The sequence below is a fragment of the Eriocheir sinensis genome, chromosome 55, assembly GCF_024679095.1.
Source record: "Eriocheir sinensis breed Jianghai 21 chromosome 55, ASM2467909v1, whole genome shotgun sequence".
NCBI lineage: Eukaryota > Metazoa > Arthropoda > Malacostraca > Decapoda > Varunidae > Eriocheir > Eriocheir sinensis.
In genome coordinates this window covers 970,962-986,066 of record NC_066563.1, presented here as the reverse complement: position 1 = coordinate 986,066, position 15,105 = coordinate 970,962, and the positions used below count along the sequence as shown (strand labels likewise).

The 15,105-nt window shown below is 41.7% G+C and overlaps 1 protein-coding gene across 1 annotated transcript; it reads left to right on the top strand.

Annotated features, from left to right (window-relative positions):
* Nucleotides 1-1,923: 1,923 nt before the first annotated feature.
* On the top strand, nucleotides 1,924-12,026 carry LOC126983882 (2',5'-phosphodiesterase 12-like). The gene is made up of 9 exons (XM_050837038.1): nucleotides 1,924-2,870; nucleotides 3,640-3,779; nucleotides 4,313-4,452; nucleotides 5,116-5,278; nucleotides 5,884-6,016; nucleotides 6,131-6,286; nucleotides 6,402-6,522; nucleotides 6,986-7,137; nucleotides 10,233-12,026. The coding sequence occupies exons 1-9, from the start codon at nucleotides 2,163-2,165 to the stop codon at nucleotides 10,344-10,346; spliced, it is 1,827 nt and encodes a 608-aa protein (XP_050692995.1). The 5' UTR covers nucleotides 1,924-2,162; the 3' UTR covers nucleotides 10,347-12,026.
* The last annotated feature ends 3,079 nt before the right edge of the window (nucleotides 12,027-15,105 follow it).

Here is a 15,105-nt window from a genome sequence, read left to right as displayed (position 1 = left end):
GGAATTGGTTTATTGTGTTCATTCCCATGTGGTTTTATGATGCTATTTTACTAGTGTATATAAGCATCCATATGATAAATGAGTGCAGAGCAGCTGTCTCGGGGGCAGGAGGCACGCACCACCGCACCCTGAGGCAGCGAGCATCTGGCTTGCTGCAGAGGGTGTGGCCACTGTCAGTGGTGGTGCTCAAGATGGCCTTCATGGTGGCTCTTTGCCTCAAGCTGGAGAACCCCAGTGCTAATATATCCTCCTATCATGTGCTGCTGCCGCTCTGGATTCTGCTTACAGGCCTCTGTGGCATTGTACTGCACTGCCTTGTTCTCCAGCACCAGTATGGATACCCTTAAGGCCCCCAGCACTGTCCTTGGCTGCAGAGTAAGGATCTGTTTGTTTTCCATCCCCTGTTGAGTTGCTGCTGCGCCTTAATTTGGAATGCAGTGCCCATTTTATTTCCTTGTTTGCAGGGGGGGAAGCTTACAGGGCTGCTTGAAAGGACCAAATGAGCAAAGTGTATGTTATTACTAACCTTTTATGACTGCGAACCTGTATGAGGAATTCCCTTTGTTGTTCTGATAGGAAGATCTCGCAGAATAATAAAATGACTTAAGTTGTTTTGTTTTGATTGCAACCTTCACTTGAGGAAAAATTTGTTTTTCTATGCTAGTAAGTCCTGATGTATACAGAAGCAATCAGTTTTATTAAAAAGATAAATCTCTAGTTATAGGTTCAAATATTATGCTGAAGCATTACAGGCGGGACTGATTATTTAAATATTTCGGTAAATGGCAGAAGCAATTTTCTTAAAACAAGTGCGATATGTAATTAATTGTGTGGAAAATTCCCTTCATTTTAGCTGTTGAAGAAAGGTAGTGAATGGTAAAGATAACAGAATATATATATATATATATATATATATATATATATATATATATATATATATATATATATATATATATATATATATATATATATATATATATATTAAAATAGTTTGAATATATGTTGTCTTATAAGCAGAGAGAGAGAGAGAGGAGGATGAGGAGAGAATAAAGTTAGGCAAATGGTGGGTCCACTTCACACCCTGGCTCAAATCCGACAATTGGAGAGATGTAGCAGCGTGGTCCGGAAGGAGAACCCCTCCGGCCGACACCCCATCGGGCGGTTTCAAATGGGATTACTATACCTCCACACCGGCCGTTTCGTGCACGGTGTACGTCACGGCTGTGAACACGCGGTTTGTAGCTCGACTGAGGGACGCCGCAGATCAAGTCGCCTGCATACGGAAGGTTAGCCGCGGGAAAGTAACGCCTCTTCAGTTTATCCAGTCTAAAGAGTTACATTTGAATCATTGAAAACATACGGTGGCGTCGTGAGAAAGAGCCCTAAGGGGTGGCTCTGCCGGGGCCTCCCGCCTCTGCGTCTTGCTTGTCGCGGGTTCGATCCCCGGCACCGGCAAAAAAACTTTCCTTGTCTGGATTAATTTCTCGTGTTTCGTTACACGCAGAGGCCGTGTGGGAGTATAGTAAAGAGGAAATTCGGGGCGTCTCACTGGTGGCAGCGGTGGGATTCTCGATCTCCGGTGATTCTGTTGTGTCTCCCCGAAGGGGTAACAAGTAGAGTAACCTATATAATATATAGGTTTCCATTGTTCTGAAGCGAACCTTTCACACGAGCGACTGTGGAGAGCAGACGCGGATCCTCCCCACATGTGGCCATCACTCTACCTGTTACCCCTTCGGGGAGACACAACATATTATGGAAAGCCACATTCCTGCTACCTTGCATGCCGTCACGGCATGGCGACCACAAATCACTGGTGTGCCAGCGCTGGCACAGGAACGATTGGTGGTCGCCACACCGTGATGACACGAGTCGCTTTTACGTCGCTGTTACACGCGGTTTGTTGCTCGATTTGACGCCGCTGAGTCTGACGTAAGTATTATTGGTTGGCCGCGGCAGAGAATCGCCCCGACACGCCAGTGAGTCATACTCAGAACATTGCATATCGGTTTCAGACCCAAACTAACGGCATTCATTTAAACTTATTGCTGAACCGTTAGTTATTTTCGCTTTTGTAATAGTTTGGGTAATAAATCGAAAAATACGACAATCTGTCAACGATACGAGTCCCTCCGCGACTCGGGCACTAAGCGACGTCAACAATGCGGCTCCGGGGACTTCCTCTGCACGTGTTGCCTCGGCTACCGCGGCTTTCCCTGTACCTGTTCCCTCGCCTGCCTCACCTTCGCCTATATTCCCCCGAGCTGCGGCGGCTGTACGACATGGAGGACAGGAGGGTGGTGGTGACGCACGACGAAGAGGCCGGCTCGGTGGGGCTCTCCTTCAGGGTCCGGCACTCAAATATTGACAGGACGTTCAACCTGAAGCGCTCCACGGAGGAAGACCTGAGCAGCGTGTTGACGCGCATCAGCAGCAACATCCAGAAGGTCCTGAATAAGAAGAAAAAGAAGAATGAGGAACCTGCCTCCGTAGTGCCCATAGATATAAAGACTCATGAAGGGGGCGTCAGCGTGAGCAAGGACATGAGCTGCTTTGAGTGTTTCGTGGCCCAGGCAAGCCAGCATTACCTTGACATAGGGGAGCAGGCGTACATCCTAGATGTGAACCCTCCAATAGTTCAGACGTTAGAGCTGCCTAAGAACGTCATGGCAGGGTTCCCCGTCTACCCAAACAAGATTGAGGTGGCTAATGGCAAAGCGGAGGACAGTTTGTTCACTTGGTACAAGAGTGACATAAAGTTTAGTAGTGACGAGGAGGCCAGAGCACAGATGGGGAAGATCAAGTGGTTGGAGATGGGGACGGGATACACGTGTTTCACCGGCAATGATGACGTGGGAAGGTTGTTAAAGGTAAGAACTGTTGGAAGATGTTCTAAACTTTGGTCAATTTTGTTCTTGCTGTGTTGGAGACATTTTCTATCCATTAAGGATTATTTAGCACCAGGGTTGTTTGATTTAAATCAAGTTGAATTAAGTAAAGATTTAAGTCATTTTTTTTTTAAATCATTGATTGAAATCAAGATTTATGTTTGATTTTTTTTCTTCTAAATATATATATATATATATATATATATATATATATATATATATATATATATATATATATATATATATATATATATATATATATATATATATATATATATATTCCATTAGCCACACGTGGTCCGTCCAGTGTCCTGGAGCAGAACAAGACACTGACCACCTTTCTGACCATATCTTGCTGAGGCAGAGTGATTGTTTCTAAAGCATTTTTCATGAGTCATATGTTCTTCAATGTTACCAATATCCAGATCATGAGCCAAACATTTAGAATATGTGCAGTGCAACCATGGGTTAGCAACTTCAGTTCATTTGCCTGTTGTAATTGTTTTCTCATCTTGTTGACATTGGCTGTATTAGATGCTTAGTCTGTCCCCATAAAAAAAATATCAGTGTGTTTTGGTGGGACTCAAACCTAGGTCCATGGGCTCACCACGCCCGCATGCAAACCACCCACCCTCTGCCTCCCCAGTATTTACTTCGGGATCTATACGTACATGAAGTAATATGTGTACTACAGTAACTCTATACTTAACCATGCCACATGTGCTGAAATAAGGATTTGTGTTCATCTCAGGTGTTAGTGAAGCCTCGGCGGGGGGAGCGGGTAGGGGAGGACACTGAGATGACGTCTGCTGTGCTAGTGTCAGCCGGCCCTGGAGAGTGTCCTTTTCAGAGGCGTCACGCAGTCACCAAGAACCTGGCTGGACCAAACTGGTATGTATGACTCTCCTTTGATGTTTGTTACTTTAGTCACCCTTGGTATGGTATTAAAAGTCAAGGTGCACTCAACCTTTTATGCAAAGAAAATGAATATGACATCTGAAAGGCTATGAATCATTTGAGTATGATCAGACTGTACTATTTGATATACAAATTGTTCTTTCGCTTGTATGGTAAATTATCGATGCAAATTGGCTCATTTGCGGTACACATAAAAGGACTTCAGGGTTTTTAGTATACACAAACATTCAAATTTATCACTGAATATATAAAGTTGATCTTCACACAATCATGAACTAACAATGCACAGGTGCCGCATCTACGTTTGTGAGTGGACAGACAGAATGAAATGGACTATGGGAGTTGTCCTTAGCCTGTACTGGTATTGGTAAAGTTTTGTACTGAAACCTTTCCACAACAACTAAAATATATATAAAAAAGTTGTATTAGGATCTTATATACAGTGGAAATATAAGAGCTGTATTGTTATGATTAATATGTTTCTCCTTGCATCATTCCATGTTCAGTCTGCGGGTGATCTCTTACAACATCTTGGCTGACCAGTACGCTGACGGTGAGTTTGCCCGAAGCAATCTCTTCCCCACCTGCCCCTCCTACGCCCTTGACATGGATTATCGAAAGCAACTCCTCCTCAAAGAAATCTCAGGTATGCAGTAGGAATGAGTTTTTTGTTATTCAATATTATTGTTTTACCTTTCGTAAACACTTCTTTGTAGATCAGTGAGAATTAGGTAAGCAATACACAGTGCCTCTTGATACACTCTTCTGAAAGAGCTCCTTTTCATGCACCTAATTCCTTCATATTCAATGAAAGGACATTTTTGTTGTTATGCTAAGATAAATGATAGTCTATTTTCTGGACAGCCTTGTTGCTGCTCAAACTTGCATATTTTTAGAGATGAACAGAACTGGTGCCCTAATTTCCAAGGAAATGGTGTTTTGCATGGTATTCTAAGATAAATCACAAGGTGTTGTTTGGTACTTCAGAAATTTTCACAGGACAAATAAAGCTAAACAAAGCAAATATTCCACAGGCTGACATAGTGAAACAGTCACAGCAGGGGGCCTGTAAACCCTTTCTGCCTAACAAATGTAAAAATCTGCTTCTTAGACAACTTCTCATCTTCTTGAGCACAGTGATCATAATTTTGCCTTCACATTATACTTGACTTTTCAGAACTTATAACAGTTTCTTTCTTGAACTGTGCATATAGTTTATTTGTTTATCTCTCTTGGTATCACAAATTCTGATTCAACCTAAGTATTAAAGTCTGGACCTATTAGACAGTCCCTCCTGTCTCCACCACAGGTTATAATGGGGATGTTGTCTGCCTACAAGAGGTGGATGAAAAGGTATTTATGCGTGACCTCCAGCCTGCACTCAGAGGTGAGGGCCTGGAGGGCATCTACACAGGCAAGGGTGGATCAGTCACTGAAGGAGTGGCACTCTTCTACAGGCAGAGCAAACTGAGGTAAGTGTAGCTTATAAGAGGACTTGATTGCATGTCTGCTGGAAGTTCATACAAACAAAAGAATGAAAAATGTAGCTTTTATATGAAAGTTTCTTTTGTTTTCAGCTTTTGTTTCCAATTGGTCTTTAAAACTTTAATGTACTCACATTATAATCAGAAGACTGTGTTCCAGGAATGCATATTGCTTGTCATGTTGGTTAAGTTTTGTTAGATTGTTTTGCTTTTTTTTACTGAAGAGAGAAAATTGGAGATTTAATTGAAGAAAAAATGGAGGCAAAGTAAAAAATTAATGGAGGTGAAAGTGAAAAAAGAATGGAGATGTAACAATAATAAAGGTGGAAGTAAAAAAAACTGTGTAAGTGAAAAGGATGGTGGTGAAGTAAATATAAAAGATAGAGGAAGAAGTAAATAATGAAGCTGGAAGTAAGAAAAGGTGATGGAAAAACTAGAGATGGATGTAAAAAGAAATGTACTTATGTGGAAGTAAAAAAACAAGGATAGAAGTAATTTTTGTATTACTTAGTCTCTCTAAATTGCAGTAGATCCAAAATATACTTATAAATCAATGTTACTATCATTTGCAGTATTACGTTCTTTCTCTCCAGACTCCTTGAAAACCAGCGCTTCATCCTGAGTGAGGAACTGCAGACTAATGTCATGTTTTCTGAAATATGGGAAAAGGTACAGGCCTCTGAGGTCCTCAAGGAAAAGATCGTCAACCGTTTCACTGTCCTGCAGGTGTGTATGAAGACAACATTTCTGGATTATTTAAGGTTTTGACTGTAGACAGAAATGAAGCAACCCTTGTAGCACTGTAGAAAGACAAAAACTTGAGATGCTTCTGTGCTGCAGGTGAGCGTGCTGGAGAGTGTGGAGGACCCCCACCAGCTGGTGGTGGTGGGCGGCACTCACCTCTATTTCAGGCCTGAGGCAGACCACATTCGCCTCCTACAGGCCGGCCTAGGCCTCCAGATCCTGCGGCAGGTGATGGGTCTCTACCAGATCAAGGTAAGCAGCAGCAACAAGGCATGAGGTATAAGTGTGTGGTGTGGTAAATGTGAACTGTGAACAAAATCCACAGAAAAAATGCAATATTTAGGCATTTTCTGCCCATTTTCAACAGTACCCCAGCAAGCAGGTGTCGTTGATCTTCACGGGGGACTTCAACAGCACGCCAGAGTTTGAGGTGTACCGTCTCATGACCTCCCAGATGGCCGGCTTTGATGACATAGACTGGGCAGAGAGTAAGCCATTGTGATTCTGTACTTTAATATTTTTTTTCATTACGTTTATCAATTTTCTTAGTAATGGTTTGCTTTGATATGTACCTGTATACATCTTTCCTTATATTAATGTTACCCACCTGCATGTGGTTAATATTTTTCCTGTTCATAGGTATATACTGCATTATGATGTTTTCTTAAAAAGGCTTTATCTTTCTTTAAAGACATAATCAGTTACTTAATTGTATCTTTTAAAAATCTTTTAGGAATTAATTGTATCTTTTAGGGATTTCCTTAATAGTTTTCCGTTTTCTTATTTTCTTATTGAAATTTATATTTAGGAACATAGGACTTGGATAGATAGAGAGAGAGAGAGAGAGAGAGAGAGAGAGAGAGAGAGAGAGAGAGAGAGAGAGAGAGAGAGAGAGAGAGAGAGAGAACCTTGATGAATGGCTTGGTGATTACCCACTCTTGTCTTGCCCAGAGGAAGATGAGTGTGTATCTGACGTCAACTTCAGCCACGACCTTGAGCTGGCCAGTGCGTGTGGCTGTCCGCCCTACACCAACTTCACCAAGGGCTTCTATGGCTGCCTGGACTACATCTTCTACCAGACTGACCACTTCTCAGTCAAGCAGGTGGGACTCTGCCTTTTTGCCTTTCTTTTCTGTTACTTTTTATATTCTCTCAAGCTTAAGTATTTTTTTCTCCATTTAGTGGCTATGAGATGCTATGTGTACATGCTATAACTTCAATGTTTTCAATATTGTTTGTAGTTTGCTTTATAATTAAAGATGGATATTTTTTCTTGTGTACCTCAGCTGTAGGTCACCTCACTTTGCATCTTTTTAATGTATATTGATTTGTTTATCTTATGTTATTTTAATTTGAATATTTTATTTCTTAAATATGGAAAAAGATCATATCAGATTTGAAGCCAGAATTAAAATCAAGGCATTTAGAGAAATCACAAAAGACATGAAAATTTCTCCTAAACAAACTTAACAAATCCATATATTATTTTGCATGCTTGTAGTGTCTAGTAAAATTAAACACATTTGTGTGGTGGTGCATTATTAGGTGTTAGTGCTTTTTGATTTGCTTTGGCTGATCTTACTGGAAATTAATTTCTCTTCTGAGTGAAGCTTTTCACATGTAGACTTCCAGAATTTCTAGCCATGATTTTCCTAGGAAATGGTCTACTATTAAAGTGATGACAGTTGTTGGCTCCTGCCCTCTCTTTTGGCTTCTTAGAAGCTTTTTAGGCAAATATTTTATCCATATTTGAAGTTTGTTTTATTTGCATTTTCTCGCTTGCTGTTTCATGATACTTGTTGAGTGTGAGTCATGATGCATTGCTTTGGCTGATGTTAAGGCCTTTGGAACACTTTCAAAATGTGTATGGCCATGTAGAAGTGACCCACAGCACATGGTTTTCTGTCCGCTGAGTGACTCTGACCATAGCAATTTTTCTCTCAAGACCACTTACTTCTACCTACTTTTCTTTTCCTTATACCATCTATTTAGAGTTCTGCAAGGGTGAATGTTGTAGTGGTTAGCACACCTAGCTATGAGTCTTCTGACCTGGGTTCAATCTCAACCTTGGCAGGTGACTTGCAATCCACCCACCCACTCCCCTTAGGCTAGTCAATACTGTGGTAACTTAGATGTCACACTGGACAAATGAGATATTATGTTCTAACCAACCACAGGTTTATATGCTGAATTGGTAGAGATGAGCACTAAGGCCACACACAACTTAGTGTATGCCCCCAATTTTTGCATTACCTGTAAGGGACAAACATATTTGGAAGCTGTCATGATCAGTATAATAATAACCAACTTCATCATCTCTCTGCTGTGTTCCTACACAATTTGGAGTGGGTTTTGAACAACAAAAGATAGGGAAACAAATGATTGTGAAAGAAAGTCTCGGTGACATAGTGGCTGCCATCACACTTTAATCGAATTAAGTGATGTCTCTTGGACCCAGACAGTTGTGATAGCCTTTGCTTTGTGGTGCATGTCATGCTTATTTTTTTTATACTGGTGATTTGCTGCTTTGTTTTGTTACTGTGCATTGTATGAGTGGTGTGTTACATGGCATCTGTCTTTGCTATGCATATGAAGACCTCAATTTTGTGCATATTTTGGGTGGAGTGCTGCATCTTTGGGGAGTTTGGTATTAATCAATTGGTTGTTGCTGCTTTTATGCTTCTCATTTGCTTACAAAAAAAAGTTTCACCCAAAAAGCACATTTAAATTTTTTTTTTATATTTTTATTTACATTCAGCCTATAGCATCAGTAGGACTTCTTGATGGAGCCTGCTGGTCGGCCCCAGCCCATCATGGCGCAGGCTTGTGTTTTGTAGAGATGCAATCTTGCTTGCTTTATGCTGCCCCTTCCGAGCTCATCTTTGATCCTCTTTAAAGTTTATCTAGAGTCCGGGTTTGTAGGTGGTCTTCTGGACACTATGTGGGTAGTCTTCAGCCATTCGGCGATGGCTGGAAATTGTCCGCTTGTAGCTCTGCGTGGGACTGGAACGCAGGTCCTCCAGGACACCATGCCTAGTCACTGACCACTCAGCTACTGCCTCCCCATAAGGATAGGCCTATATACAGTTGCCAAACAGGAATGGTATATCACTGCATGGACATGGAGATAATGAAGAAATTAATAGGGGCTTTGATTTGTCTAAGTTTGGAATATTCAGCAGCAGTATGATCTCCAAAGGAAAAAGAAAATGTAAGATTCAGAAAATATAAAGAGCAGCACAAAGATGTTCCCTAATCTGACAAATTAACTGTAGCTACAAAAAACATTGGAAAAATTGTGGCTGTGATCCTTAAAAGAAAGAGGAGAGAGAGGTGACTTTAATGCAGTCTTCAGGGCAATGATGGCCGTAGGCAAAATTGATACAGAAGATCTGTTTGTATTGGCTTGGGGAGCAACAAGACAACATGGAAAGAAACTGAAGAAGAAAAGGTGCTTGAAGGATATCAAGAAATATAGCTTTCCATTTAATACCCTGAACTGTGGAATGACCTGGACAGGGAGATCATCCAGTCCAAAACTTTAAAACATTCAAAACTCAAGTGTGACCGATGAAGACAGAGGTAGGACCCTGTGAGTGTCGCTCATTTTCGTGTAACACAACAATGTAAAAAACAACAACAACAACAACTTGCACACACATGCATGCACTACGTATATTCCTATTGAAGAGCTTAAAAGAAAATGATCTAACAAACTGCTTGAAAGTAATGCCTGTTGTTGTGGCTTCTTGTGTTTGCAACTTAGTAAAGATTGCTTTTGTGCATCTTAGTTGCTTTTAAGAATTAGTTTTCATAGCTTCACTTTTCCAACCAAGCTACTTTATTTCTCTACCTCCCCAAAGCATTCACATAATATTATAAGCACTGCACTGTTAATAGTATTAGTATCACCTGCTTTAAATAGTTCCTTTAGATATCTGGATGATTGGTCTATTATGTAAAAGATGCTCTGGGGAATGACAAAGTTTTTTTCATCAGTGAATCATGAGATCTACGTAATAGCTCTGTCTTAACCACTTACCTGCATCACTTAATGATTTTGATAGTGCATGTATGGCTTTTATTTGCTTAATTTTTCCATTTAATGATGATAATGGCAAGTCTTGTAAGACCATGCAAAAAATAGCTAAGAAAAAGGCAAAGCATTTGCCAAGAGCTGAGCTCCTTCTGTCCACAGGTGGTGGAGCTGCCCAGCCACGAGGAGGTGACCCAGCACGAGTTCCTGCCCAGCATCACCATTCCTTCAGACCACCTTGCCCTTATAGCAGACCTGGAGTTTAAGAGGAAGTGATAGTATAAGTAAGAAGAAGGGAAGCTAAAAAAATGAAAACTGTCTCATAAGCAATGCTTCCAGATTTGATTCTTGTGACATGTTCCATTCCAATTTCATTTCCCCAACTGTATTAGAAAATATATTCCATTAATATATCATCAGTTCTCTTGCTGAATACTGATTGTGTCTCAGGAGTGAGAGTTACTGAAGGAATATCCAAAGATTTGGAATTGGTGTTGAAGTGCATCAGGGGTCTGCTCTAAGTCCCTTGTGGGTCATTGTGGTGATGGAGGAGGCCACAAAGGAGTGCAGGAGAAGAGACCTGTGGGAACTGTTGTGTGCAGATCTGATGTTCCATTTACATCTGAGGCAAAGGAAGAGTTGCAATTAATGTTTGGAAACTGGAAACCAGCAATGAAGAAGAGAGACTTGAAGATGAACAAGATTAAGCCAAGATGATAGTGATGGGCACAAAGATGGAAGAAAGTGCATGTGGGAAATTACCCTTAAGGGGTATGTTACAGGCAAATGTGGGTCAACTCTGTCCTGTGACAGATGGTGCCTCAAGCAGTGATATGCTTTGCATAAACAGGCAGGAATGTGATAATGGGATGCAGAGGTCATGTAGCAAGCAAATTGAGGAAGGTGTGCTGAGATGGTGCGGCCACTTGAAAGAAAAGAGAATAAAAATGATGGTAAGAATCCCTGCCATCAATATTCGGGAGACCTGAAAGATGACATAACTCACATAAGAGTAGTGAGAGTACTTCTCACAGCGAAATGGAAGACAGATTGCTTTACAAAAATATAAAAGAGGAGGATACTGACCTCAGATCCACAGTGAGGTGTGGCACAGCAGGTATTAAGGGATGGTGTGGGCACAGAATTTGTCTAGGTCTGGAAGACAGTATTTGAATGTTATGTTTAAAGCAGTGTGGCTCATTTAGTTGGCAGATGTGTTTCTCAAGATTCAACCCTACAGTGCCTATGGGAGAAAAAGTATATATATATATATATATATATATATATATATATATATATATATATATATATATATATATATATATATATATATATATATATATATATATATATATATATATATATATACACATACATATAGTATCTGCCCATCTATCCATCTATCTATAATTTTTTCACTTTTTTATATTGTTAAATTGGCAGGGTTTTTAACCTCACATCTTCACTTTGGCACAAGCATAGTATTTGCACAGTTTGTGTAGAATTCTGTTATGGCTTGAGTAAGTATTTATGTTTATTCATATGGTCATATATTGTTATTGTATATAATATCTATTTATTGGTATGATGTGGATGACCTTAGACAGACTGGTGGTGAAGTAAACATTTTCCTCTCAACTGGTGTGTCTTGCCGTCCCCCTCAAGCATTTAGAGGGATGCTGATTTACTATGTTTTACAATGTTTGGTAAATATTATGCAGTCAGTCAGTCAGTGAATTACATGACTGAAAAAATACAGAGAAATGGCTATTAATACCTAGTTGTGCTAAGGAGAGGATCATCTGATTAAGTAATTCAGTTCACCTTTTTACCATTTTACTGGGTGCTAAAATAATGGCCTCAGGTTCCAGGAGAAAAAAAAGAATTTACTGTTAATGCTGCATAACTTTCATACAATAAGTATGGAGTGAAATATTACATCACCCAACCTCTTGATTTTTTTTCTTCTTTTTTTTTTGACAAAACTGAAGTATAAAGGTAGAGGAAAAGTTGTGTGGAGGGGTGGGTGGGGGCATGCTATAGCTGTGCATGGCCTTCATGCTCATCTCCACACCATTTGTCCTTGAGCCTGTGGTGGGTAAAGATCCATTCCACTGTGACACAGGGCACGTGTGACACCTGGGTTACCATAGTTTACCTTTCCCCTGTTTCCCCAGGTACCCATTTACTGACAAGCCTGAAAGGGAGGGAGAATAGCTGGGTGGGCTGTGTACTGACTGTCCAGGCCAGTGGGATTCATAGCTATATAGGCATGCTGTCACTGCATCAGAGGTACCAGCATGGGGAAGTTATATCCAGTGCACATTCATTGATATTTTAAATAAAGAAAATTACCTGGCTAACTATCTAAACATAGTAGTTGTGGAGTGAACAAAATTTACTTCATGTATAGCTATACTGCAAGTGGTAGTAAGGGGTCCGGAGGTATCTCTTAACCCATCCGCTGCGATTGACACGGATTTGGCCTTCCCTAGTAACCTGGTAACATACAGTCCCAGGTCTTTCTCTGCCTCTGTGGTGGATAGTGGAGTGTTTCACATGTGGTATTGGTGTGCTGGATATCCCCTCCCAAGGTGCAGGACTTTAAATTTCTCTTCATTGTATTGTAGCAGCCACTTTTTGTTCCATTCCTGTAGTTTGGTGAGGTCTGACTGTAGGAAATACGCAGTCAAGGGGTTAAAGTATGAACTTCACGGTAAGGATTGCAGAGGCATAATATTTGTTAGCATGTAATGAAAGATATATATTGTCATAAGGTGTAGCATTCAGGGTTACCTTCACTACATGAGGCAGGTAGAGATAAACTTGTAAAACAGCAAGGAAATGAAAGAAAAAAAAGCTTTAAAGAGGAGATTAAAATATGCCAGAAAACAGCAAAATGAGCTTCAAGGAAAGAGAAGATTAGACAAGATGAGCGCATTCATGACATTATTTTTGTTTGTCATTATTCCTTCGGGAAATGCGAGTGTAAGATTTTTATTCTGTAGTTCCTCTTTTTGTCTTCTGGGAAAGACTTTGTGATGTGATACGTGGGTAGAGAGAGAGAGAGAGAGAGAGAGAGAGAGATTACAAATTCAGATCACGTAGACATCATGGCCCATAATCAGAGAGAGAGAGAGAGAGAGAGAGAGAGAGAGAGAGAGAGAGAGAGAGAGAGAGAGAGCTATGGACATCGCCCTTCCCATTAATATTGAAGTGCTGTAATATTCCCACCATAGAAAATTTGGCCCCCCAGATATTAACCGCGCTGTCAGGGGAGGAGGGAGAGGAAGTGACCCTGGGGGCGTGTGTGTGTGTGTGGTTGACGAGGCGTACGGGGAGGAAGGGAGGGAGGGAGGAGGGAGTAAAGGGCTTGGAGGGGTTGAACAGTAGGGGCTCCGATCAATATATTCATCGGAGCGTGATTTTTATACCTGCCTGATTCTCATTAATGATCCCCGCGTGTCGGTGACGATATATTAGCAGGCCGGGGCACCTAATTAATTATTCCCGCATTCTGATTGCTTTATTCGGGCTGTCGATCGCCGCCCATCAGGGTTTATGAGACGGAAGGTTTATACGCGCGTGTGTGTTTTGTGCGGGTAATGTTTATGGTCCGCGGCGCCCATTATCTTGCTTTTGTTTTAATGTATAACAGAAAAATGGGGTTGTAATTGGCTCCGTGAGAGAGAGAGAGAGAGAGAGAGAGAGAGAGAGAGAGAGAGAGAGAGAAAACAAACATGAAAGTAAAACTAAAAAAGAAACATTATAATAGTAGAGAGAGAGAGAGAGAGAGAGAGAGAGAGAGAGAGAGAGAGAGAGAGAGAGAGAGAGAGAGAGTTCACTAGTACATGTAATTATATATTCAAACCACACTGACACCGTAGTCCATATGGAATGGCTTGCCTTTAATCAGAGAGAGAGAGAGAGAGAGAGAGAGAGAGAGAGAGAGAGAGCGCAAGGGACAGGTAGGTAGCCCCGCCAGGTAACACCCATAACGGGCTTCACTGCTAGGGACTCGGTTACCTGATCTCTCCTTAAGCATTATTACTATTCCTATGACGCTGCGGCTCCTCCCTCGCCCCTCCCTCCCTCGGAAGCCCCACAGTGCTGCCAAGACGCTAAGATTTACAGGCGACGCAGCTTAGCAGAAAGAGAAAAGGGGAACACCAGCACATCAAACGCAATTCATACCAACACGCACGTGATTCGACGTAGTGGTGTATCAAGCTCGCAAATCAGACTCGTTTTCATTGTATCACGGAGCTGGGAGGTTAGAACGGGGATTGAAGCGTCAGAGAAGGAAAACTTAACCTATCAAACGCAACTCAAGCCAACACGCACATCATTCAACGCTTCTGTGTATCACGTACGGGTACGGCAATCAGACGCAAGCACACAGGTCTCCACTGCATCACGGAGCCTGGAGATTAGGTTAGGATGGGGCGAAAGGAGCTGCAGTGGGCGTCGTTGAGGGCCGGGGAGGGAGGGAGGGAGGGTAGGGCTTGGGCTGTCTTAGTGCTCTCGTTTCTCAATCTGACGCCGGCGCGGGTGTCGCTTTCAGACGGACGCGAGGGTCTTCGGGATTTGCCACAGAAGCCCACGCGATAAACCAGTGAGTGAGGGATGGAGGAGAAGGAGGAGGAGGAAGTGGAGGAGAAAGAGATGAGAGTGAAAGGGGGTGATGTAAGAGGAGGATGAGGTGAAGGAGAAAGAGGAAGAGTGTAAAGGATTGATGTAAGAGGAGGTTAGGAGAGGGAGGAGGTAAAGGAAAAAAGAGAAGAGTGAAAGAGGGTGATAGAAGAGGAGGTTGAGAAGAGAAGGAAGGGAGTAGAGAGAGAATGATGAGAAGAGGAAGGAGGTAGAGAAATAATGAGAAGGGAAGAAGGGGTGTGGAGGAGGAAGATGAAGGGGATTGGGGTAGTGAAGAGAAAGGGGTTGACGGAGGAGAGGGGAATGAGAATGAAGAGAGGGGGGAGGTAGAGAAAGTAGAATAGGAGAGGTGAATGGAAGAAGATTATGACCAGGAGGAAGA